At 40.4% G+C, this 27579-nt stretch overlaps 1 protein-coding gene across 4 annotated transcripts; it reads right to left on the bottom strand.

The window, feature by feature from the left end:
• Window positions 1-178: 178 nt before the first annotated feature.
• Window positions 179-27579, bottom strand: ptp4a3a (protein tyrosine phosphatase 4A3a). 4 transcript variants are annotated; one of them, XM_058404666.1, is made up of 6 exons: window positions 27421-27579; window positions 11939-12388; window positions 10332-10424; window positions 8209-8339; window positions 4582-4656; window positions 179-3241 (listed from the first exon to the last, which is right to left on the bottom strand). In XM_058404666.1, the coding sequence occupies exons 2-6, from the start codon at window positions 12041-12043 to the stop codon at window positions 3124-3126; spliced, it is 522 nt and encodes a 173-aa protein (XP_058260649.1). In that variant the 5' UTR covers window positions 12044-12388; window positions 27421-27579; the 3' UTR covers window positions 179-3123. The 4 variants fall into 4 exon arrangements, with proteins under 4 accessions (XP_058260649.1, XP_058260650.1, XP_058260652.1 ...); XM_058404667.1 differs by having other exon boundaries at window positions 11939-12385; window positions 27421-27575; XM_058404669.1 differs by lacking the exon at window positions 27421-27579 and adding an exon at window positions 22511-22676.

The following is a 27579-nucleotide window of genomic DNA, read 5'->3' as shown; positions in this document are numbered from 1 at the left end:
CTGTCTTTCTTTATTACCATTAGCATTTTAACCATTAAACATGATCAACCTGCTTCTTGTGTACTTGTCTGTAAAGCAGTGTCTGAATAACAACAACAAAAAAAGATCAGCATGTCCCACCAGGGGTCACAACACATGTTCGTAAGCATTTATTAGATTTAAAACAAATCCATAATCTCCTAAATAAGAAGTGTCTCAGTTCTAAAACATTCAATAACCAGATAAATTGATCAGTTTATTAACGGTAATAACAGTTTATTAACTTTGATGTTCTGATATTACCGTGAATCAGATTTTTGTGGATTTTATGTTAAAATAAAGAAAATATCATTATTGTAGAACTGCCACTTTCCATTTTGATGATAAAAAACTAATAATAATAATAATAATAATAATAATATGTATCTTTATTAAACAATTTATTACTATGTTCATCAGTAAGTCACCTCATCGCAGCATTTTTTGGAAAATATGTTTGCAAAATTCAGAAAAAGATCTAAGAATCTGTGAAGCTTCCTATTTTCGGAGGCTGAAAGTCAACAGCCTTTATGAAAACCAAAATATATTCAATTCACTAAAATGAAAACGATGGTTAGAACAGTTTATTTAAGAAGGATCTACTCTACCGCGCAAAAGTTAGGGATCACTCAAAAATTGTATTGTTTTCCAAGGAAACACACACAAAATTAGTCTGAATAGAAAATATAGCAAAAGAACAGGACATGCTGACATGTCAGGGTTAGAAATAATGATTTTGATGGAAATGATGGGAATGTTTTCTTCAAACTTTGCCTTCTTCTTCTTCTTCAAAAAAAAACACCTTTTGCAGCAATTACAGCCTGGACGTTCTAGCGGTCAATTTTTCCAAGATAATCTGATGAGATTTCACCTCATGCTTCCTGGAGCATCTCCCACAAGATGGATTGGCTGATGGAGTCTTCCTTCGTAGCTGTAATCGGCAAGTGAACCCAAACTTTTGAGCGGTAGTGTATTTTACCTTTATCTACTAATTGTCATATTCATTTGTATTGCTTTGAGCATAAAAATCTTTTGGGATCAGTAGATTTTTGTCTTATGTTACCAAATAAGCATGAATTTGCATAACTGATCAAATAATCATGCAGGAGAATGGGTTTAAACTGTGCAAGTGTGTGTGTGCGTGTGTGTGTGTTTTGAGTTTCGTCAGGCAGAGGGCAGCACTTTCACACACTCGCTTCTCCGACTCTGTAGTGGTTGTCGAAGTGATGAGTTGGCAGGTCCAGAGTGTGCATTAGTCATGTCTTCACTCACACACGGTGCGGATGATGCGCTCATCTCATATTACACCAAGTACGACTGAATGATTCATAATCAGCCTTTATTATTATCATAAGCATCTCTGTACAGCAGGAGGTATGTGTTCAAAAGCAGAAAGAGAGAGAGGTCTTAAAACGGATCACGAGCTCTCGTTTAGGGCTGCGTGTGCATCTGAGGTTTGGAAAAAAATCTTCTGAAGATGTTTCAGTTGTACATTGAAACACATTAAAGTGACATCTGCGTGGAGTCATCTTGGCGCTTAAAAGGAGAATTATACATCATATGAAGAGTGTGTGATGATGCCGAGTAGAGGGTGGTGGAGGAACTGGCAGTCAGATAAGAAACTCCAACAACAAAAGAAAGGCCATGGGTGTTTCTCAATACGTTTTTCTTTTCTGCGTCCATGGCTGAGGTCATCTTTTAACGGCCAAGTAACATTCCACTAATCAAGAATACAAGTACCAAGAGCAATAAAAAAAAAAAAAGGATGTGTTGTTGATCCTCCACAAAAGCTTAGGACGTATTGATTGGTGACTTGCCAACGAGAGTCCCATGATTCACCGCGGTGTCATCACTATGGTGGAGCACTCGCCTGGTTTTTTTTAAGCACGTGTCCAACAATTACTTTGGGTGCTTGAATCTGTTTGGATAATTAAGATTCAGAGTAACAGCACTGTGATATCAGTACATTTCTAACAAGAGTTACATTCAAACCCTCTGCACTTACAGGACTGAGTGGGACTGTTCTATAAAACAGCACTCTTGCTTGTGCAATACTGCTTAATTCGTCGGCGCATACTAGTCATAATTTGATGAGGAAAAAAATATATTGTAGCCGTCAAATCTGCTCACTGGTAACAAAACAATGAATTTGGTATTTAATTCGCTATTCCTAATTTGGTTTTGATTATTTTTATTTAAATGTAAGCGAGCTTACAGTTCCAAACTGCGCCTTGGAATCGTATGTTTATACAAAAGTTTTTAAAACCAAAATGCATTTCTACAATACAGATGAGAAAACAGATTATTTCCCAAGGACACAAGTCATCTTCATTAATGCAGGAGCACACAGGAAGCTCAGCAGACTGCTCAGGTGGTGGTGCGCTACATGCTTCCTACATACACTCTGTTTATTTTTTTTTGGGGTGGGGGGAACAGATCCAGCTAGTTAATTATTAAAACATGATGGATGTGTAGAAAACAAGGAGTACAATAATTATCATTATAATAATAATAATAATAATAATAATAATAATGGCAGGAGTGGAATAAAAACAGAAAGTCTCACATACACCTATATCGCAGAGTTCATAAAAGCCTTGGTTTATTCCTCATGCCGCCATCGGTCTCGCAGAAGCTGCAAAATTTTAGGCCAAAGAAGTTTGCGTTGGAGCCCTACTATAAATCTTCGCTGAGCTCACTCACGATATGCCTCAGCATCACAGGGAAATTAGAGAGTAAGCGGCAGTATCGGAGGCGACTTTGAGCAGATATGGCTAAGTAATGACATGACCTGAGACTTCACAGATAAAGAAAGTGGGCAGGCAGGCAGGCAAAAAAAAAAAAAGAAAAGTTTCCCATCATTCCCCTTGGCTCCATATCAGCTGGTCAATCAGTCAAAGGTCACCTTCTTTGGTGTACCTTACAGACCCTGTGGTGACCTTGGACCTCTGTGAGAGGCGTGGCAGTGTTCACTCTGCAACGAGAGTGCTGAAGTTTAGGCACCAGCAAGGATGCGATCAGACCAAATGGGGTTCTGCTTAAGCAGCAGTTCAGTGAAGAGCACCCCGGTCTGAGGAGTTCGAGTTCGGCTCGGTTTGGTTCAGGTCACATGATGCAGCACTTGCTCTTGAAGATGTGTGAGTGTTTGTAGCGCAGTCTCTGTTTGGGTCTGTACTTCTCCAGATAGGTCAGCTGTTTGCTGTTTATCGCGCCACGCCGCTTCCTGTCCAAACATGATTAAAAAACACATGTTAGACGACAGAAACATTTATACACAAAAAAAAACAGTGTTTATGTTATCAACTCTGTCCTGTCTAATTATTTATATATGATGGTTTAATATTCAGCTACAACAGTGACATTTGACGATTTGGTGTTTTGAACCAAAATAAAGATCAGATATTGTTTTGCTTTCCCATATACTTGTTTTCTGGACTGGTTTTAGCATCAAGTACACAAGAGAAGCAAAAATAGAGTCATAATTATGGACAAAGAACAGTCTGTGTTTTAGTATCTGGACAAAATGGGTTCTAGACAGTTGTGCAATATGTTCTGGTTCCCTAGCACCTTTTTGAACTTTTGAATATATAGAATATTTCATTTATTTTTCATTTATATTTTATAAATATTTTCAAATACATATAATATTATATATATATATATATATATATATATATATATATATATATATATATATTATTTCATTTGTTTTTTTACTTATATTTTATTTATATTTATTTTTATTTATATTAATCTGAAGCAGTCTCTGGCAAAAGAGGATTAATTAAATAATAATAATAATAATAATAATAATAATAATTATCTTATCTTAACATGTAATATATCAGAAATAAAACAGTACAGGAATAAAACAGTTCATGGGAATGCTAGAAAATCATCCCTGATGAGGTAGTGTACAATACCAGCACATTCTGAAGTGTTTTATTCCTCTTATACCACACCAATAAAAAAAATACCACACAATTAATTATTTATTTATTGATCCAAGAACTTGTTAGACTTTTTTTTTTTTTTTATCCATTTACAGATACATGTAATTTTGTTGAATGTCCATGAAAATTCCTGCTATCATATATATTCTAGCAGCTACGTGTAAGATACCTGCTCTTCCCTTATCAGCTCATCGGTTTCTTTAAAATTTTCTTTTTTAATTTCTCTCTCGTAAAGCTATTCGGACAGAAATGCAGCTTGTCGTGTCACAGAGAAACAGCAAACTCCTAACTGAGTAAACTTCAGAATGATACAAAGGCACTGGAGACTCTGGAGTGAACTTCTCTTCAGATAAATCTTTACCGTATCAACAGTTTTGCATCCGTTTATGTGAAGAGACTATCATGTAAGCTGGTATTATAGAAACGACCCCTTTTTACTACATCCACAGCAGAAATATACACCTGTGATCTGTCAGAGTTGTTGACCAATCAGAATTGAGAATTCAACAGTGCTGTGGTATAAATAAAGGGGAAGTCAACGAGTGTGTATTAAAAGAAAAAAGAAAAAAAAACGGTACTGGATCACACTGGAAAAAAAAGCTGCACGTACTGTCTGATGAACTGGATCGCATCTTCATACTTCATCCCACACTCAATGAGAGCCAAAGCCACCAGTACCGGAGCCCTGCAGAAGGGAAGGAAAGAAAACACACACACACACACGTAAATGATGGGGACACACAGCCCTCGCACAAACAGATGGCTCTGTTTGAGTGAGTGTGTGAGGGGGCGGTTCTTTCTCACTTATTCCTCACAAACACACTCATATACACTTTATCTATAAACACAGGGAATCATATTACCAATGCAAACAGCACTGAAGCACTTAACTAAATGCATTCCTCGAAAACACATCATTACGGTCTATCCTAAACACTCACATGTAGTAGTTTTCTAGAAACTACTTCACTTCTAAGAGCAAAGGACTTTCTAAGAAATGAAAGGCTTCTGGGAAGATTGGCTATAAGTAATTTGCCCCCATTAGTTAAACATCACTGTGTAAAGTATACAATTTTTATACACATGTGGTCTGCCTGTTTTTTTTTTTTGTGTTTTTTCTTCCTTTCAGAGAAAAATGTGCGAGTGCTGTTCAGAGTGTTTGGCATTGGAATTAGTCGAAAATAAAGCCAGGCCAAGAAAACACTGGCTCTCTTTCAAAAAACGAGGTCAATTCCCAGTGGAGGGGGAAGACGTGCGTCATAGACAGGGGTTTTACCGCTTCCAAGACGTGAAACAGCATGGAGAGGCCTCTGCCTCCTCACGTCACTGCAGTTTTGTTTTTTTTAAAGGCATTGTTTTGGACGTCTTCTTGTAAAGCATAAATATGCCTTGTCTGCTAAGGACTTTTGCGAACATTCCGATTTCAAAGCACACATTGCAACCATATAAGCACTCTTAGAGGTTGCAGATTGCTTTGGTGAGCAAAGGTATCAGTTATTAAGTCTAATATATGAATATAATATGTGATCTGATTGGTCAGAATTTTCTGTAATGGCAGTTGTAGTGCAGGGGCACATCACAAGTTTATATTAATATGTTATATTCTTATAATCGTTCTGTGGTAACTTCTAATACTTAAGACTAGTAACAACATGGAATAACAGGGAAGTGGAAGCTCCGTGGTTAAGGTGTTGGACTACTGCTCGAAAGGTTGCGAGTTCAAATCCCTGGACCAGCAAGCTGGCCCTTGAGCAAGGCCCTTAACCCGCAGTTGTTTAAATGAGAAAAGATTGGATAAGAGTGTGTGTATATATATACACAGGGGGTCCTCGACTTATGCCGGAATCCTGTTCCTACGGCGCGACGTAACGCGATTTTCGCCGGAAGTTGGAACTCACATACTGTACATAAGTACCTATGTCACTGACCTACGCCGGCGAATGTAAACAAAGCCGTCTTCCTCGTATAGCGCCGCGTGACAATGTATTCGTCCACTCCGCTCGGCAACTAGTTCCCGCGTGAAATTTGTTTTAACGTTGCAAATGGTGTACGTCGGAATGATGGAACAAGACTTTCTCAATAAATTTATGGGAGATGGCGACGTAACCACGAAACGCCATAGGTCGAGGACGTCGTAAACCGAGGACCTGCTGTATATACAGGACAGAGGAGTCAAACTTATTGGTTTCTTGTCTTGTTGACGATCGTGAGACAGAACACATTACCTTGGGTATTCCACAAGATTAAATGCAGCTATAAATGGACAAAAAGGTATCATGTGTTGTTCTATAATGAATAAAACACTGGTAGCGATGGCAAATTGCTGCGCTATGAGAGGAATAAAACACTTCAGGGTGTGAAGTTGATGAATTCATAGTGATACATAATCACAAGGACAGCTTTTTAATCTGTTTGAGAAATCCTTATGCATCTAATGCATCCTTGCGCAACTCTCAACACCTGTTTTTTTTATGATGCTATTTAATGCGTTATGTTTTTATCTCTACTTTTTTAACTTCCTTTCTGGAGAAATATTAGTGAGAAATCAGCAACTGGCAAAAACCCACAAGCTTCAGTGTGTGTGTGTGTGTGTGTGTGTGTGCGCGCACAGAGTGAACGTCAGATCCAGTAAAATCCTCCTAGACCCCTGCTGAGGACCTTAACCTCATCCTGAAGGTCATATAAAAGAGGACACTAGATAGACAGTAAACACTCTTATTACAAATATACTGTTTAAAAGCGCTGTATAAGAAAAAAAAACAAAACAAAAAAAAAAACAGTTTTCCTGTTCCGTCTTCATCTCTAATAATACTGAAGCAACGTCACAGCTGACCAAAGGTGCCACAAGTCGTGTTGGCTTTGGCCGTGCTCTCCGTCCAGACTCAGGGCTTCAAATGGGCATCGCACCGCCCACGCAGACGAAATTGGACGAGGCCAGAGAGGCTCGTCAACCCTGGCTGCGGTCGCTGGAGAAAATCAGGCTCATGGGAGAAAAGTGGTTTATGTTCTAGAGTGCACACAGTTCACATTCTTTTCCAGATTGAGAGTCGAGGCAGAGCAAAAAATGGAGGTTGGTGATTAGGGGGCCACCAGACAATGTGCTTATAAACTCAAAGCTTTCAGAAACACACTTTTTCAGCGTTTGACAGACACACTTTCAGAATACTATGCAACTAGATCTCAGTTTGAATAAACTTCTTTTAAATTATAGGGTTTTGTTTTGTATAGCCATGTTTTTTGTGTTTTTGGCATCTGTGTAGGAGGTTTAGAATCCAGTAAAGTCTTGAGGACTTGATGTTAATTGGACACAGCCAGTGTCCAAAGAAATTCAGTATCATTAGAAAATGTTTAAAAACATTTACAATTCCTCGGATGCTTTCCCAATCAGATTTCCATGCTGCACGTAGGCTTACGACACGGCACATTTGCCTCGCACCTCTCAGGTTAGGGGTTCGATTCCCGTCTCCACCTTGTGTGCATGAAGCTTGCATGTGCTTCGGGGGTTTCCTTCAGATACTCCCCATTTGGTTTCCTCCCCCATTTCAAAGTCAAGTTAGTTGGTTAAATTGTCCAAAGTGTGTGAATGGGTGTGTGAGTGCATGTTTGATTGTGCCCAGGGTGTGGATAGGCCACAGAAAATGGATGGACCCCTGTGTTCTTCATGGGACATGATGTTAAAGTAAAATAATCACCATGAAGCGGAAATGCTCTAACCACCCCGAAGTGATTTTTCTCCAAGAACACTTCATGTACAATTAAATTCTTTATTATTAATAATATAGTAATGAAAGCTGAGACTTTTTATCCACTTAGAGTTACACTGAACCGTGTGGAACATTTACAAAACAAGGTAGTTCCTTTGACTGCTGATGTTTTCACACTGCTTCATCACCACCTTCTTTTCGTTCTCTTGGACTCAAAAACGCATTGTTACAAAACACTGACACTGGAGACTCCTTCCTGAATAAACATCTCCTTACAGAAAATATCACCGTATCAAATCTTATCATCTTGTTTAAATAACGTCACTGAGTAATGAGTCTGTTACTATGGAAATGCTAGCAATTTAGAACAAGCACATTAACCCTGTGATTTGCCTTGCAGCTGCAACTGCTGTCAGAACTACGATTATTGAAAATAAACAAACACCTCTTGACCAGTCAGAAGCACGAATGACGTGTTCAGGTAGAACTCGATACTAGGTTCGGACCCGAGTCTACACTGGATGCTGACTGACCTGCCGAGGCCTGCGACACAGTGCACAGCCACGCAGCAGCCTGGTTCCTCCATGAAGCGTCTCCTGAGGAGGCTCAGCCAGTCCTCCACCACCTTGGAGGGAGGAGGAGCTCCGTCATCAAACGGCCAATCCTGCAGCAGAAACACAGTCGACATCACAACATGGTCAACACTCTAAATTTAACATTTACTTCTTAACCGTTACTTTAATCTGAAAGTTTAAAAACATTTGGAAGAAATTCTTATGATGTATGCATGTGTGGATATCGGATAATGGCTATTAAAACCCCACCCCTGCCTTCTCTGCAGCCCACTAACACACACACACACACACACACACACACACTCGACGGAGTCCGGCTGCCATTGGCAACAAGTTGTGCAGACAAACACACATCTCCACATAGATACACACCCAAGTAAAAAAATATATATATATAAAACAATGTTTAATGACAACATCCTCCACACGCGCACACACACACAAACACACACACACACAAACACACACCCCCCTAAGGACATGACACTCAGTAACAGCAGAAGTGAGTTCATGGCACCTCCTTAAAACGAAGAAAGAAATTAAACACAGCCTTTGTGTGTGTGTGTGTGAGCAGATGAAGGTGCACTGATGTCATTTATGTTGGGTAAACAATCATGTTGTACTTGGTGTATAATTAGGTAGCGGATTATTTGTCACACACACACACACACACTAGGTCACGTACACATGAGCACATAATCAGGGATTCAAGAGCTCACAAGAATGAATAGTGTGATGAAGCTCATTAAAATCAGGCAGGTATTCAGCTTCAAAGGACCAACACACTCCTCTCAGGATTTACGCACACACACCACACACAGAGACACACACAACGCTGCTGATTGTCCTCATGAGGGCCTTTGCTCATCAGCACCCAATGTGCCAAAAGGCTTTGGTCTCTTGAGCATTAGCTCACTGTGCTGCTGAGTACAACAGCAATAATCACACACTGCAGGTGAAACAACAGTGTATCTCTCCCTCTCTCTCACACACACACACACACACACACACCATACTGAATACACATTCCAAAACCTATACACAAAGTCTTAAAGTTAAAGCTCATTTCAGGAATATACCGGGCCTTTGCATAAACATGCCTTGCCTATGCCTCCCTCACTGGAACTGAAAGGTACAGAGGCCACGCCTCCTTTACTGAAACTGACAGGAACAGAGGCCACACCTCCTTTACTGAAACTGACAGGAACAGAGGCCATGCCTCCTTCACTGGAGCTGAAAGGTACAGAGGCCATGCCTCCTTTACTGAAACAGACAAGAACAGAGGCCACACCTCCTTTACTGAAACAGACATGTACAGAGGCCACACCTCCTTCAGTAAAACTGAATGTCACAGAGGCCCCGCCCTCTTCACTGAAAATGACAGGTACAGAAGCCACACCTACTTCATTGGGATTAATGGATTCAGTCCTCCTGATTTGGCAGACACCCTTATCCAGAGTGAATTACATTTATTTCATTCATACAACTGAGCAGCTGAGGGTCCAGGGCCTTGCTCGAGGGCCCAGCAGTGGCAGCCTGGTCTTCCTGGACTCTCAACCTTCTGATCAGTAGTCCAACACCTTAACCACTGATCTAATCGTTGAATCTTTCTAGAAATAATAGTCAGATGTTTTTTATTTTTAAGCACATATCATATTCACCAACACCTACAAAGCATGTGCACACAAACACACACTTCATCTTGGTGCTTTTCAACAGAGTCAGGGACAAACAGCAGTGTTACGCAACAGCTCTCTTTCACACGCGCCTTTCTCCTCACAGAAAGTCAGAAAAAAAGGACTAAACAGAACGAGGGAAAAAAGGCAGGGAGCGCTTAAGTGGAGGCCATTTCCATGGCAACAGGAAAAACGTTGACGCCGGTAATCAGAAACACGTGTAGAAGCGGTGAGGCGAGCGGCTCGGTGCCGCACGGACGACGTGCGTGCATGCACGTTACACAGCGTGTGAGAACTCCACACGTATAACAGGGTCACATTTACATGGAGAAAGGCTGCATTAAAGCCTAATACGATTAACACAGACTGAATCTCTGACCATAGCACCACGTGTAACACACTCACCACAACGGTGATGCCGTCCTTCTCCAGGGGCGTTTTGTCGTAGGTCACCTCACACACACGCACCAGTGTTGTAGCACCATACTTCTTCAGGTCCTGGGGAGCAGAAGCAAAGAAAGAAATTTACAGACAGTTCACACACACACACACACACACACACACACACACACACACACACACACACACACACAAGAGTATAGAGGCATTTGAATGGAGTTTAGAGTGTATAGTGTGTAGTGTATACACCTGCACTCACGTATAAACACAGAGGCAGCACCAGTATCAGAGCAGAGCACAAATGAACCTGACATTTCAGACAAAACACTTTCTGCAAGCAATCAAAGAATCTGCTACAAAAAAATCTGTTTCTCTGAAACTTCAAGTCCTGCTTCACTAAAAACTGTTTCTCTGAAAACTGACTGCAATTTCACATGCGCCCTCTCTCTCTCGCTGCCTCTTTCTCTACTTCTCCCTCTCTACCTCTGCACCTCCACTCCTCTGCCTCTCTCTCTCATTCCCTTTCTCTGTCCTCTCTCTGCCTCATTCTCTACTTCTTCCTCTCTACCCCTCTCTCCTTCTCTTTTTCTCTCTGTCCTCTCTCTGCCTCATATGTACTTCTCCCTCTCTACCTCTACCCCTCTGTCTGTCTATCTCTCTCTCTCTCTCTCTCTGTCCTTCCCTCTTTCTTATTCCCTCCCTCTTTCGCTATCCTTCTCTCTCGCTCTCTCTCTCTCTCTAAAAGTACACATCAGCACTTACGTGCAGATGCGCACGTAAATAAGGATAGAAAGACACACAAACAAGTCATCAATAAATAGAGAAAGAAACAAGAAACAGAAGCTAACTGACGGAAAGATGGACTAAAAACGAGAGAAACAGGCTGAAAATAGATGGACAGAGAGACATACAGAAATCCTCAGGTGTGTGTGTGTGAGATCTGTTTCTAACCCCGCACATGCTCTTCATCAGCCAACACACACACATTTTACACCATGTGAGTGCAGTCAAGGGCCACATCTCCGTAGCAACAGCGGCTTGCTTCATGGTGTACTAAGGCATATAATCCGAATCGACATACAATTACATGTGTGTGCAGTATGTAATATGAAATAATTCACAGTATTCAGTACACAGTATAAACTACTCGCACCGGGGCCGTAGCCGTGATTACAGTGTACCGTTTCCCACGTGTGTCGTCTCTTCATTTTCAATCAAAAGTTCACACACACTAAACATGATAGATTACCCACAATGCCGTTCCGCAGCCTGCTGATAGCAGTGCAGTGGGATTTAACACTCACTTAATCACTACCTATGGATAGCAGTGCGGCAGCGCTTTGTTAATTCCGTCTGTTCATCTCTCTCATCTCCTTATCTGTACACGCTGCTCAAACAGATCGTGTTCAACTCTGCCACCGAGACAATCAACAACACACTGTGCATCACTGTGAAAGTAATCTGACCAAAAAAATGACAAACCCTGAACCTGATCATGTGACTAACAGACTGGTCATGTGATTGTCTCTGTAGCTGCATTATAGGATGTAGTATGAAGTGAACACAAATGTATATAGAGGAAAACTGACAGAAAAAGATGAGTGAAATGTTACCTCTTTAAAGCTGTTGAGGGTGGAGTTGGTGGGATTGTGTGTGATGAGAAACCTCATGTTCTTATAGCACACCTCCACCGGAGCCGGTCTGTTCATCCGTGCCATGCTGCTTCACCTTCAGAACTTTACTCGACGGCTGAAGAAGTGTTTGGACTGTCCGGGGTCTGTATCCGGATACAGATTTGAAAAGTTTTCACGACTTGATCGGTCCACCTGGGGATCCAGTTCCTTCCTACAACAAAGCCGGCTTTCTTTTGCCAGGAGGGGAAAAAAATCACCCCATCGGCTAGTAGATATGTACGGAGTTGTGTTCAGAGATCAGTGAGGTGAAGGGGTTCAGTACAGAACATCGCTCAACACGTCAATGGTGCAGATGCTGAGTGCAGCAGTGAGAGACAGGCCTCTGCAACAGGAACAGCATCAAAGCAAGGCACCATGGGAAAACAGCTTCTGGGGGGAGAGAGAGAGAGAGAGAGATAGACAGACAGGCATAATCAGATAAATAGAGAGAGAGAGAGAGATAGATAGATAGATAGATAGATAGATAGATAGATAGATAGATATAATCAGATAAATAGAGAGAGATAGATAGATAGATAGATAGAGAGAGAGAGAGAGAGAGAGAGAGAGAGATAGATAGATAGATAGATAGAGATAGATAGATAGACATAATCAGATAAATAGAGAGAGAGAGAGAGAGAGAGAGAGAAATGTTAAAATGTGAATCAACATCAAGGCATTTACTCACTGGATTTTTATTGCAGTTGTATTTCATATTAAAATGATCAGACACTGAATTGAACACAACCCAAAGATTCAATCACTTCATTTTTCTGACTGAAATATTACCAGAATTTAACCAGAAATAGACAAGAAAGAGACTTTTTCCTGATTGTCTAAAGCCACCTTGGCTAAGCGAAGAGTTCAAGATGGGTTATACTGCTTCAGGAGCTCAGCAAGATACGGCTCTCTTATGCTAGAGACACACACAGCATAGTGGACATATCATGAACAAACGTCCAATGTTATATGTCCATTAATATAATAAAAATATTCAATCATTTAATCATCCTGCTCAACTATGAAGATCTATGTTGTGAGTTTATACTTCTCAATTTATAAAACATGAACGTTCTTTTAAGAAAATCTTCTCAAACGTTTTATGAAGAACTGATGCAATTTTTTATTATTTTTTTCAAACATTTTTAATCCTTTTTTTTTATCGTTTGCATCCTATCTTTTCCAGTCTTTTGGCATTGAGCTGCAAATCTTCCGGATAAATCCTGCTAATTGCTTTCCAAACTCCAGCTTCATTTCCTCTCTTTTATAACATCATGGTGTTTCTTCAACATTTTCTTTAATCTCCCACCAAATATTCACCCAGTAGTGCGACGGCAAAGTTTCTCTGCACCCGTCATCGCGCTGTCACGAAAGGAGAGGAATAAAGACGGCTAATGATGCGCTAACGTTTCTCGGAGTAGCCGAGAAACAAAAGTTTTTAGTCGCGAATCAGTGCAACAATGGTGACTTCACTTTGGGAATACGGCCTCGTACCGTGAGACGGAAGGCGAAACTCTTAATGAGGTCCTCTGAGGAAATTTTAAAAGGAAGCTTCATGTTCCTAAAAGGCTGCGAGTCTTACAGAGTTAACATTAAATCTTAAAGCCTTCATTTTTTGTTTTTGTAACTGTACATTTTATAGGGTTCTATAAGCTCATTTTGCGTATGTATTTACCTGAATAACTTTTAGTCTATATAATCATTTCATATTATATAGATACACATCTACAGTCTGGATCCTTCTGCCTTCTAATGAAGCTTGGGGATTATTAATATTACTCGACTAAGCAAGAAATATCCGGAGGTGCCATTATTTCTTTGAAGACCTCAGTCATGTGCCGCGGTTGCTTGGAAAACCGTAAACAATAAGCAGCGCCTGCGGCACCCTGAGGTATCAGGACGGGGATAATTGGGTATATCGTCTCTGGTGAAATAGGACTCGCGAAAATCAAGAAAACAATCCAGGAAAAAAAAATGTTTTACTTCTCCATCGCATGCGGTACATGGTGTTTTTTTACGCTTTGTGTTGGGCAGTACATGTCCTCTTCTCCAGAACAATTACCCAACCTTTTCCCATAGGAGCTAAACGAACAAGTAAATATTTGCACTGATGATTTTAAGAGCCGCCGTGGGCCTCGGAAGGCTGCTGCTTAAAAATAAACCAGAGAACAAACACCACAAGAGAGGAGTCAGATCGAGAGCTGTTCAAATCACAGCGAAGAAGAAGAAAAACTGCTCTAAAATTCAGAGAAATAAGAGAAATTCCTCCTTTCACGTAGAACTCGCTTCACGGCGACAAAAAACGAATCACAGCGCTGTCCGTTTGCACATCTGAACACCAGGCTATGTGATTCCTGGCCTCCTTATAGGTCGAGTTGCTATTTTCACTCACCGTGTCTCTAAGCCGTGCCAAAAAGACGACCTGTTCTGCATGTCACACTTTCAGATCGAGTTCACATCCTGAAAGATACTAGCAGTAGACACTATGCCAGGGATACACTCATCTTCTCCGAGTCTACACAAACAGATTTGTGTAAAAACACAACTTCTTGTCCGTAACAATCCAACCAGCTGATCCTTCGTCCAGGTCTGATCCAAAACCTCCGCTTGGAAACAGGTCTTGTGCGGAAGTGTCTGGATTTTGCGGCACATTCGTATGAGTGTAACAACATTAAACAAAGCCGAATGAAAATGCAAACAGCTTCTACAATAAGAAATTACAGAGCAGGAAGGAAACACCTGGCCAAGCAGCCTTAGACACACAGGATCCCATCATGTGCAGAACCGCAGCTCGAATACACAGGTGGATACAGACTTTTTCGAAAGCTGACAATTTTCCCCACAGATAATTTTTTCTTTTTTAATAAAAAACGTTAAACAGTGACCACACTACCGTCCCTTTATAAGGTACGTGTTTTGTCTTTATTTTCAGTTTTTCTTATCATTTATTATTTTTTAATTTTCTAAATATTACTTTATTCATTTATTATTATTTTTTTATTTACTAAATATTGTTTTGTATTTATTATTGTTATTAAAATTATTATTAAAATTATTTTGTATTATTTATTTATTTTTTTTTCAATTTATTTCATATTATTTACTTTAATGCCATTTTTTCATTGTATTATTTATTTATCTTTTTATTTTCCAATAGACATAAAATTCACCTAGAGAAAAAAAAATGCTTTTATACTATAATGCAATATTTAGTAATGACCACAGAGTTGGCCGTCAATAAGCTCAGTGAGCTCAGAGTGATTACAGTGATTACTCACACACACACACACACACACACCTTTCTATAATGGGTTTTGTGGACTTGACGCTCTGTCTGGGCCACCTGGGTGTTAAAAATAGGTTCAGCAGCTGCCTTTCAGATGCACCGGAGTTGCTTTTCAAACCTTGTGTCTTGTGGAGTTTAAAGCAATGGAAAATCCATCATTAAATCCGGATTCTTCAAGCAGCTCATTTGGGCAAATGCATACAGGTATTAAAAGTTACCCCAAAGTATGCTGTGGCATGTTACATCACAGCTCTGTGGTAAAAAAAAAAAAATTCTACAACAACAGCTTTGGCAGAAGCTCCAGGTACAAGACAAATCACAGGATTACATTTTAACACAGGACTGTTACTATGGTAACGGAATGGATGGGGACTTGGGCTTATGCAGTGGACACTGAAAACTGATTTGACACAAATGTGTGAATTTGTTGACATGGTGAAGCTTTTCATTAACATAACTTTTTATTTTTATTTGTTCATTTGTTGGAAGGAGACTCCAGTGTCAGAGCTGGGTAAAAGTGAGAGATGCAAGAAAGTCTTCAGAAAGGAGAGAGAGAAAGAGACAGTAAAGAAAGAACAGTTGAGAGAGAAGAAAGAGAGAAAAGAGAGAGAGAGAGAGAGAGAGAGAGAGAGAGAGAGAGTAAAGAAAAGAGAGTTGAGAGAGAGAGAGAGAGAGAGAGAGTAAAGAAAGAAGAGAGTTGAGAGAGAGAGAAAGTAAAGAAAGAGAGAAAAAGGAGAGAGAAGAAAGAGAGAAAAGAGAGAGAGAGTGAGAGAGAGAGAGAGAGTAAAGAAAAGAGAGTAGAGAGAGAGAGAGAGAGAGAGAGTAAAGAAAGAAGAGAGTTGAGAGAGAAGAAAGACAGAGAGAGAGAGAGAGAGAGAGAAAGTAAAGAAAGAGAGAAAAAGGAGAGAGAAGAAAGATGGAAAAAAGGAGAGAGCAAGAGAGAGAGAGAGAGAGAGCGAGAGAGAGAGAGAGGAGAGTTGAGAGAAGAAAGAGAAAAAGGAGAGAGAGAGAGAGAGAGAGAGAGAGAGAGAGAGAGAGAGAATGAAAAAGAGAGATGAGAGTAAAGAAAAAAGGAGAGAGCGAAAGAGAGTGAGAGAGATAATGAAAAAGAGAGAGATGAGAGTAAAGAAGAGAGAAGAAAAAAGGAGAGAGAGAAAGAAGAGTTGAGAGAGAAGAAAGAGAAAAAGGAGAGAGAGAGAGAGAGAGAGAGAGAGAGAGAGAGAGAATGAAAAAGAGAAATATGAGATAGTAAAGAAAGAAGAGAGTTGTGAGAGAAGAAAGATGGAAAAAAGGAGAGATAGAGAGAGAGATAGAGAATAAAGAGGAAAATAAAGAGAGAGAGATGAGAGGGGTTGATGAGAGAATGTTTATATCCGTAATCATCATATTACCACGCTATAATCGGACTCCATCATTGAGGGACATGCCGTTACAGGAAAATAATCAACTCTAAGCACTTTGGAGCAGCTGCAGGTTTATTTTCCCCTCCAGGGTGTGAATCTGTTGCAGCCCCTATAATCCTCCCTGCGCTCTCACGTAATTGACGCCCTCACAGGCATTTCAAAGGCATGAAATTACAAACGACGTGCATGTGATGTCCACATACGTGTGAGTTTTCACGTCAGTAGTGGAATTAAAACTGAACGTGATAACCCCCGTGCTATCCCCTGATCACATGAGACAGGTTTATGCAGCCGAGTCCAAAAGTTTGTACACCCCTAGTCTAAAATGGACAAGGCAACAGGTAAACTAGTCGATGGTTCCATCTTGGATGTGAAAATCATTGTTCGTTAGCACAAGGATGGAAAATGACCATGAAGGAGATATTCATTTATATAATAAGAGTGACAAAATTCTTTTATCAAAACTTTTCCCTCGCTCTAGAGTGAAGGAGAGAATTTCTTTTTCTTGGTTGTTTAAACTCCTGTTAATTTTTCTGAATCGTCGTTACATAACATTTTTTAACCCAAACTGTAACACAAAAGTTTCGATTTCTTTTAAAGCAGAAACCTCGAAAGCACAAACTTCTGAACACAACTCTGAAGGAGGATGTGAACACAAAAAATGAGTATTTCGTATGTTAACACTTGCCTGGACGAGACAATATAATGATGTTGAACTCGTAGGCCTAATCAGGGAATTGTGGGAAATGAAGTGCAAAGCATGTTAGAATTGTCCTTGGAAGGAGGTCTGCTTTCTGTACAGATAGGGCATTGGTGGCTCAGTAGTAGGTTTCGCGCCTACCATGTGGAAGACCAGGGTTCGAATTCCCAGCCAGTGCTCAAACCCCAGCCATTGGATGCAGTGCCGGTCCTAAACCCGGATAAAATGGGAGGGTTGTGTCAGGAAGGGCATCCGGCATAAAACCTGTGCCAAGTTGTTGTGTGGACCAGTTGGTTCCGCTGTGGTGACCCCTCACACACAGAGAGCAGCCGAAAGATCAACAACATTCTGTCCAGATGATTTATTTGTATTTTTACAATAATAAAATCGATCGTAAAGCGAGTCCATTAGGCTGCATCAATAACACGATAAATAAAAACTAAAAAAGCAAAAAGTGCAAAAGCATCAGAACAAGCCAGCTGGTTAGACATGAACGTCATTAAAAACTTGCGATTAAATCGATGGCGGTAAAAACGGCTTCATTATCTATTAATACAAGCTTTATTCGAGGTAATTTACAAGCCAAGCTGTTTAAGGAGCGGACAGTAAGACGAGAGCCGCATGGCCGGGTTTCCAGCCGCTAAACAGAGATGCACAGCTACATGTTATTTTGTGCTTCATATCACTACATTATACCATGTAGTCAGTCTCTGTAGGATTTCGCCGAGCGTTTTGTGATTGTTGCGGCCAAAAAATGCTCGATTTTGCTGCGGTTTATTTCCGAAAATGCCTATGAGTTTGTTTGTTTTCTATAGAAAGCTAATCGACTCGGAGAAATCGTAAGCACATGATTCTTTTAATCCCCTACCGGTGAAGACAGATAAATAATGACTTTCTATAAGACCTGTACTCATGTTCAACACAGGTGAACGGTAGGGAGCTGAAGGACGTTTAGCTTGTGTTAGATTGCGTCAAGAAACTAGCTAGCTAGCTAAGACTTGAAAGCAAGCTCGTGTTCTTACTAATGGAGTTGCTAACTGACGTCGCTAACAAATTTGATGGCGTTTCTTTGGGCAGAACTTCGACTTTCAGCATGTTTTGTTGAACTTGCCCACAAACAACAAAGATATCAATTTGCCACCACTTAGCCTCGCATATCCACTGACAAGATGCCAAGTCACTCATATCTTCTAAAGTTACATGATTTGAAAGCGTCAGTTTAGCCAAATAGCTTCCATTAGCGGGTTTAGTGGTAATTCATTGTGAGCAGTTGATGACACAACACCTTAGCTAATGTTTAGCTCCATTCTTTTTGTTTACACACCTACAATCTTGCTAATAAACTGTGCTGCATTTCAAAATACTGTGAAAAACAAAACGATGATTACAAAAATATCACAAACAACTAATATTAATAATAATATTTAGTATTCAGTAAATAAAGTAAGATTCTTCAAATTGGAGTAATAGTCAGATATCCAAGCTTTTGTAACCCAAATGAAAACTCCATTTATTACTAGAAGGCTGAAACATTGGTGTAAAACACAGGCGTGTGAAATCCAGTGGTGTGAGGCAGCAGCTGAAGGAAAAGGCCAGATGAAGTGTGAGAGGATCTCTGACATGGGCCGTGGTTCCTGCAGTCACATTCCTCAGTGATCACTCGCTGTAAGTTACACAGAGCCACAGCTGAGGAGAAACTCCATCAGCATAACAGGAAGAGCTCAGTAACACACACACACCTACTCTCTCTCTCTCTCTCTCTCTCTCTCTCTCTCTCTCTCACACACACACACACACACACAAAGACACACAAAGTCACACACCTACTCTCTCTCTCAGACACACACGCAAACACACACACATACAGTCACACACCTACTCTCTCTCTCAGACACACACCTACAGTTGCACACACACAGTCACACACCTACTCGCTCTTGCACACACACACAGTCGCGCACACACACACCTATTCTTTCTCACAGTTGCACACACACAGGTGCGCTCATACAGTCACACACCTATAGTCACACACACACAGTCGTGCACCTACTTTCTCTCGCACACGCAAAGACGCACACAAACAGTCGCACACACACACACCTACACTCTCTCACACACAGTCACACACGCACCTACTTTCTTTCACACACAAACAGTCGCGCACACACACACACCTACACTCTCTCACACACAGTCACACACGCACCTACTCTCTTTCACACACACACAGTCGCGCACACACACCTACTCTCTCTCGCACGCACACAGTTGCACACACACACCCTCACTCGCACACACATACAGTCACACACCTACTCTAACTCTTTCTCTCTCAGACACACATACACTCTCTCTCTCTCTCTCTCTCTCTCTCTCTCTCACAGACAGACAGAGACACACTCACACACCTACTCTCTCTCACACACACACAGTCGCACACACACAGGCACATATGTTGGTCTCAGTAATTTGTGGTTTCAGTAAAACACTAATAATCAACCTGCTCTTAAAAGAAATTACTCCGGGAAAAGAAATCTATCTAACTTAATCCTGACATAAAAGCTTTACTACATGAAAACATGGTCGACTAACTCCAACTTGTTCACACCACACTGCTGAGGAATAAAATGCTTTAGGGTGCGCTGTTGCAGGAAAATTGTGGGTCACAGAAATTCACGCAAAACCATGAAATCGAACGCAAACTATCTAAATACGCGCAGATTTTCCACAGATGTGAATGTCGTGTGATGTCACAGCAACACGCATTCAGCCGAAAAACTCTTCCAGTTACGTGTTGAACAACTACTATTCCCTCACAAGACTCATGAATTAAATAACGGGATCAAATTTCACACAGAAAAAGTTGACACAATGTGAGATTAACCACTACAAGATACAAATACGGCTTATACACCCTGCATCCTTTCCCCTTCGGTGAACAGGCTCGTAACACTTCTGCATTCTTCTTAGAATTGCTCCTATTTTAAGTTTTTCACTACCCTCGCAAAGGTCTCATTTATCTCTCAGTGTCTGCAAGCCACTCGAATCTCAGTGACCTTCCTCAGGTATGGGATAAATACTTGTCTAATTAATTAGTCCCTTATTCCCTTTAAACTGAAGCAAATAGTCATGCACGCACAAGAACAGAGGTAAGAAAACACCTATTTTTCTAACAGCTTCTAGCTCATAGAACTGCCTTCTACGTATAAATATAATGTAGGTATAGTTGTCTGATGCGCAAAGGACGCAGTGTCGTCTCCGTGTAGCGATGAACGCAAACCAAAAGCCGCACTGTTTCAACACAGAAATGCGTCAGAGCACTGACCGGAGCGAGTCCATGGCCTTTTCCATCATGCAAATTTTATTTGCATTTGGAGTTTAGATGAAAAAGCTGAAATGCGTAATATCGCTGTAGGGACTCCATGCGATAGCAATACTACACATTTCAGCCTTTTCAGATAATGCCAAAGAGTCCAAACGCAAATAAAATTGGCACTGTGGAAAAGAATCCAATCCAAAAGAGCTACACTGATAACATTGACGTGAATAAGCACTACATGCGTACATCTTGGAACCTCTGCACACGACAAACCTTCCCTAAACACACAGTAGCTCCAAGACTGAAAACAAAACATCCAGGCAGAATTCCGTCTCCTCAAAACCCACAAATTTCCAAGTAAAAATGATCCCAAACCCCAAACAAGTCATCATGAGCTTTACGAACAATTTACAAGCTGTCATTAACTAACCAGACGCCTACCTTTCCTACCCCGAGTGACGCCTTCGGAGACGACGAAACGCTGAGACCGAGAGCAGCAGAGACTGATTAGATGTTTTGACTTGGTTGGTTTTTTTGTTGTTTTTTTGCAAGATCGCTCATCTGTAAAGTGCAACACAGGATGTCAAAGGGAACAGGTGCCTTTCTCTGACAAACACTCACAGATGAGCAGAAGATCCACAACTTATTATTATACTCTGGCCACGAGACGGCAAAAACAAAACACAACCGCAAATAATTTGTTCTTTTGTGTGAATCAGACTGGGAGCAACAACTCTTGCAGATTTCACAAAGTTCAGGAATGTCCAAATTAGGAAGAGCAGTGATGAGGAACACAACACAGGAAATCCTTTATCCTGTCTCGCAAGGATTTACTTACACACACACACACACACACACACACAAGTCTTTCACCAAACTTCTGAAAGAGGTATCAATAATGCAGACAAAAGGGTTTAAACATTTATATATAAAGAGAGTGGAATATGCCACTACCCCATCACCCTCAGTATGTAACGTACAGGATAAAACACTTGAAAGTATAACCGTATAGGAAAACAATCAACACTGTGGTGAGATAAAGCAGAGTCCCGGTTACTACCCCAGCGCTGATTATTTTCCAAAAGAGTGTCTCCAGAGTGCTTTACTACTCTGTTAAAGAACGATACCTCATATCTTTACAGTTACATTTAACGTTGTGGAACAGTCTGGTCCTCAGCGACACTGGAGACTCCTTCACTAATGTTAAACGTTACAGAAAACGTCGTCACCGTATCACCTAACTGTACGTTTCTCTTTGTTAAATAACAGCACTTTTTTAATCGTTAGGTTTATATTACATGTCCATATTGCGTGTCTCTAGTCAGGTGAAACAATACGGTGTTAGAACCAGTGCATTAATATTAAAGTACAGTCAGAACTACTGTCAGAGCTGGTGAGATATATATATATATATATATATATGTATATATATATATATATATATATATATATATATATATATATATATATATATATATATATATATATACACACACAAGAAAAACTTCTGACCAATCAGATTCAGGAATTTCATAGCATTGTGGTACTGAGTCAATAAACACACTGAATCATTTTTTTTGTCTGCAGCTGGAAGTTCTCAGAAGACAAGCTGATGTTATTCCGGTGTCAGAGGGTTTCCTGTCTGAGACTTACAGCTGGACCTTTGGGCTTGTGAAAAAAACGAGGAAAAAAAGAGGAAAAAGACAACAGTTTTGCGCACACACACACACACCCACCCATGTGTATACACATGTACACATACATACACACTTCTACAGCCCTTACTAAAATCAGGTCTCACCTGAAACTTCTCGTCTCGTCATTCACTCGCTTTTCTCCATTGACTGCGTCTGTATTCAATTAGCAATCTTCATTGCAAAGGAAACATTCCTGTTTTTTTCTCCTCGGGACCTCGCCCGGAGGTCAATCTGAGCCCTTTTTAATTGACCGGAGCAGCACGAATCTCAAAACTCTCACTGCAGGGAAATGCTTGCATGCACCATGCAAAAATCCCCCTGTGATTCAGGATTTCCCTTTTAAACCTCCCACAGTGTGGAAATGCAAACTACACTCAGGCTTTTCCCTCCCTCCGTCTCCAAACACCTCATTCTTTCTCTACGGAAACAGGCAGAAAGGTCCCGTCTCAAAAGAGCCTGAAAAGGTCAGACAGCTCGGTGTATGAGCCTCGCATAAATCGTCTTTTCTTTCATGAGATGCCTCAAACAGTTCAGTTCCAGCTTTGACTCTTAACCCTAACTACTGTCTCAGTAAGAAATGAATAAAACACATGCTGGTTTTTTAGGGACATGCTGTTACGGGAAAACTACAAATGACAGGGTGGTGCGATACAGTTACTGCTAGCACTCTGAAGCGGATTATTTTCCTAGAACAGCGCGTCCTGAAGAGTTTTTCTTCTTTTCATAAAACTGCAATCTGCTAACAATTACAATCGGAATCTATTAAAAGAGCACAAGATAGGATTTATATTGTTACATCTACATTTAATGCTGTGAAACATCCGCAAAACAAACTAGCTCTGTTTATCACTTCCATTACAGCGGCTATATAAAGTCTATTCTTTAAAACCTTCTCTCTAGTGAAGTTACTATGACTACAGATGTAGCGCGTCACATTCAGTTACAACAAATTGATGAAAAACGTCACCTCAAACAACCAAATAAATATAAGCTTAAACTGTAAAATTCATTATATAGTAAAATTTTAATGCTTTTTCATTCCTTTCATTGATTTTGTCTACACAGTTAGCAGTTAGCCCAGCCTTCATTAGCTCAAGCTACTCGATTAGCTAAATAAACAGTGTTTGCTGTGCTAACTCCGTCAACTCCATAGCCTCAGTGTTCTCACATATCTTCATTTTCATGGCTAAATTTGTAGATTCGTGGCTTAGTGCTATTAGATTCATTACCTCAGCTTGCTCACTTAGCATTATAGAAGTGTTTCTCAGTCACTGACTATTTTCTGGTAGCTCAAGTCACACAGATAGTAAAACTTTATGAGCTCTGCTAACTCTTCTAAGAGTTTCTCAGCGTCCGTGTAAATGTGACATCGAAGGTGTGGGTCTTTCGTTTCAGCCATGATGATTAAACTGACCAGTGATGTGGCTTAACTGGTTTCTCGCTATAAAAAACAAGCCCACAGGTTTTACTTTTTTTTTTTTCCCCCTAAACCAAATCACATTGTAACGCTACTTGTTTCGGACAAAGACGACAGAACGTGTCCTTAAAGGAACTTTATTTTCTTGCCTGTTGAAGCCATACTGGTGAAACTTTAATGTTATGGTTAAAGCTTTAAGCGCTGATTGAATCTTTAAAGGCTATGAATCATCCTTCAAGATAACGTGTAATCGATTTGGTTACAGAGTTTTGAGATATTGCTTGTATTGTATGTCATTAGGAAGCTAGTTATGCTGGTCCATCTACAGATGGATAATATTCATGAGAAGAGCAAGAGTTATGAGTGCGTCTATGGCCTGATGTCTGAATAAAAGTGACTTTAACTAAACATCCTGCTGCAGCGAGGATTTCCTGAAAAGTGAATTAGATTTTACAGTAAAACACTACAAAATCCCACAGCCTTCCACAAAGTGTGTGGCTAATGGCTGTTTATCTGCGGCTGATTACGTGACTGCGCAGGGTCAGGCGCTATTTGATGCCCATCGATCTTGGCCCCAGCTTCAAAGCTGCCAACGGCTCGCTGTTTATTTACACTCATTTCGCAAAGGACGATAAGCATCACACACGAGAGAAGAGGACGGAAATCCAAATCCTTTCTTCAGGGTAGAGCTGCTTTGAATCATTAGAGACTGCTGACAACTATATAGCTGAAGATGAAACTTTTTCATAGGCAAGTGCGTAAAACAATCCGATCGTATTGTGAAAAGAGAGCAGAAAATCCTGGATTTTATATGAATAAACTCAAAGACTGATCACAGTACAAGTAAAGCTATGAGAGTAAACCCCGCCCCATCACACTTATGTAACCAATCAGAACCTGACATTAAAAATGAATCAATTCCAAACACTTACAAATGTGAACTTAAGTCATAAAATAATGGCATGTAATACTTTTTACCCATTTATAGTTACTTTCCTGTTATCACTTTTGTTATAGCAGATTTTCCCTGTTCAAAATTGTAAAGGAATTGTTTTACTTCCGACTGGAATAAATCAACTCGATCTCAGAATTGGGAAGTCGGAACTAGGAATTATGGAATTTCTGACCTCCATGTCTTCAAACTATAAAGCATCCATGTTGAATATATTCAGTTATGACCTCCACCCGAGTCGCATCATGGTTTTCATTTTGTTTTCTGTGTCATAATTGAACCTGACTGTATTGTATATCTTCTTGTGTACGGTTTTCTAGTTCCCGGCTATGTTATTCTTATTCTTTTTGGTTTTAAACCCTTTGTTTCCAGTTGCCATTCACAGATAACCACTTCTCTAATTTCTTCTAAAAGTTCTCTGCATTTGCAGTAAGCAGTCGACCTGCTATAATCTGCGAGCTTTGAGTTTGTTAAAGCTGTAGTCCTTGTTAAATTCTACATTTGGAAAACTGAAGCTGCAGAGCACACCCCTGCCCCTGGAACAACATGATTACCAGAAGGATTCCAGAAATATATATATATATTTTTTTTTCAAATTAAAAGGGAGCTCCTTGGCCAATCGCTGACCGCAATCAGATCCGCCGATTGACAGTGTAAGACTTGCTGGACGTCACTGGGAGAGCACAAATGGCTCCTTGTGGCATGGGGACATGGGGTCATGTGCAAGTATTTATTTGAGGCTTTCGGGAGCCTCTTGGGGACATTTCAGGCAAATTCTCAGCCCTGAGAATCCGCTGTTCTTTTTTCTCACCACACATGGGATCGCTACTCGGAGACCTTTAAATGATGGCGAGCCACGGTCTGTTTAGTGAGAGCAAATCCTCCTGCTAAACCGAACAAACCACTCACATGATTGGTATCCCAAAGCATTTGACATGGGGATGCTAAGTAAGTCATGATCCAAATGCTTAGTCGCCATTTACCGCTTTAGCGTTTAACATACACACCTACCTGCAGGGAAAAGTCAACAAATCTCAAAATATGGCTTATAATCCAAATATAATCAAAGTTTTGCAAATACTATAACAGCTCTAGAGTACCTGAGCCTCACAAAATGCAATTCAATGTACAACTGTCCCTGACATTTTGTACACATGACAAACAAACTTAAAGCATCAGCAGTAACCTGCAATGTAGTTGTAGCTGACAGCTCCATAATGTCTTTATGTGTATAACTGGGTATGAAATGGCTTTAATTACCGCTGCACCATATGTGCACCATACTGGCTTTTTTTTTTTTTAAAGCACCACAAACAGAAATAACATCGAAAAACACACCATGTACTTATATTCAGCTCACTATATATAACAGCATATAAATATGTATATCTATCTGTATACTCTTTAATATAGTGGTACACTACAACGTCAATGTCTAATAAAGAGCCACTTTAGTGTTCAGCTCTCTATATACAAGTGCACTAGATAGGGTATGAAATAATGGATACTACAACTTTTAGTAGTAGTATTGCTATTCTCCTCTCCACACTATACATCAAGGAAATAAATGAACACTAGTTCTTACACTACAAGAGCTGGGTGTTAAAGGTTCCTAGATTTCTGAATCGCTCTACATGGAGTCTTTATTGATAGGGAACAAAGTCAACAAGGGTGTATGTAGTGCACTAAGGCAAGATACAGAAATTCAGATCCTTTCTAAACTGTGCACGCAAGACAAAAATGGATTCTACACACTATGTAGTGCACTACATAGTGTGACTCATTAGTAGCCAGTCGATGATTCAGCCCAAAAGGATTAAAGACAGCCCTAGACAATTAAAACAGACAGATGTGGCTACTCAACTCATTTTTCGCTCTCTGGCACAATCCCAAATATTGACTCACTTCCCATGTAAGTGCACTAGATTTGTAGGCACTAAATGATATCAGCAACATAAAAAATGGGCTTCTCATTGACTCAGTGACAAAGTTCTTAGCTTCCTGTCTCTAGTAAGTAAACACGTCGTGATCCGAGTTTTTTCGCCGAAGGTCCAAGCCAAAGGATGTTACAGCTTTGTAGACTGTTTGCAGAGCACCAATGATTTCACTGAGTGGACATGCTGAGATTCGGCTAAAACTTGTATAAATACACATACACACCTAGGTGCAACTTAGTGTAACTAATGCACCTTGTTTTTTCTCTCTCTCTTTTTTGTTGTGGAAACTGGAGAACCCAGAGGAAACCCATGCAGACAGGTGGAGAACATCTGGACCCTGAGCAGGATTGATCCTGCGACCCCAGAGCTGTTATTATGTATCCATAATAAATTTTATTGCTGATTCAGATTGTGTAATGCACATTGAGATTTAGGAAATAATAATAATAATAATAATAATAATAGTTGTTATTGTTGTTATTATTAGATTTCCCTCTGGATAAGGTGTGAAGGTTGTTATTCCACATGGCGAGCTCAGTCTTTGTGAGTGTTCTATGTGATGGAGAGTAAAGCCGGTATGAACATGAACACACACACACACACACACACACACACACACACACATAAAAATAACGCGTTCACGCGGCGCAAAACACACACCGGGTTATTATACTGAGCTAAAAAGCGGCTTAGATAAACACCACTTACCTGGAGATGTTCTCCAGCACACGTTATTCCGTCGTTTTGTGCAGATCGCAAGCACAAACCTCTCTGCGTCCATGTGAGACAACTCACACGTTCATTTTACTCACGACCCGTTCTGGTTGTCGCGTGACGTCAGAGCGAGCGCGTCACCGGCGCCGCCTG

The sequence above is a fragment of the Hemibagrus wyckioides genome, linkage group LG12 (genome assembly GCF_019097595.1).
Source record: "Hemibagrus wyckioides isolate EC202008001 linkage group LG12, SWU_Hwy_1.0, whole genome shotgun sequence".
Lineage (NCBI taxonomy): Eukaryota > Metazoa > Chordata > Actinopteri > Siluriformes > Bagridae > Hemibagrus > Hemibagrus wyckioides.
Note: the sequence above shows the minus strand (reverse complement) of the source record. Positions and strands in the feature narration are given on the sequence as shown.

Coding starts and splice junctions, on each gene's coding strand:
- ptp4a3a (XM_058404666.1), bottom strand. CDS start 12,043: ATGGCACGGATGAACAGACCGGCTCCGGTGGAGGTGTGCTATAAGAAC. Junction 8,340..10,331: donor AGGACGGCATCACCGTTGTG/GTGAGTGTGTTA, acceptor TTTCTGCTGCAG/GATTGGCCGTTTGATGACGG. Junction 3,242..4,581: donor GCGATCCAGTTCATCAGACA/GTACGTGCAGCT, acceptor ATGTTTGGACAG/GAAGCGGCGTGGCGCGATAA.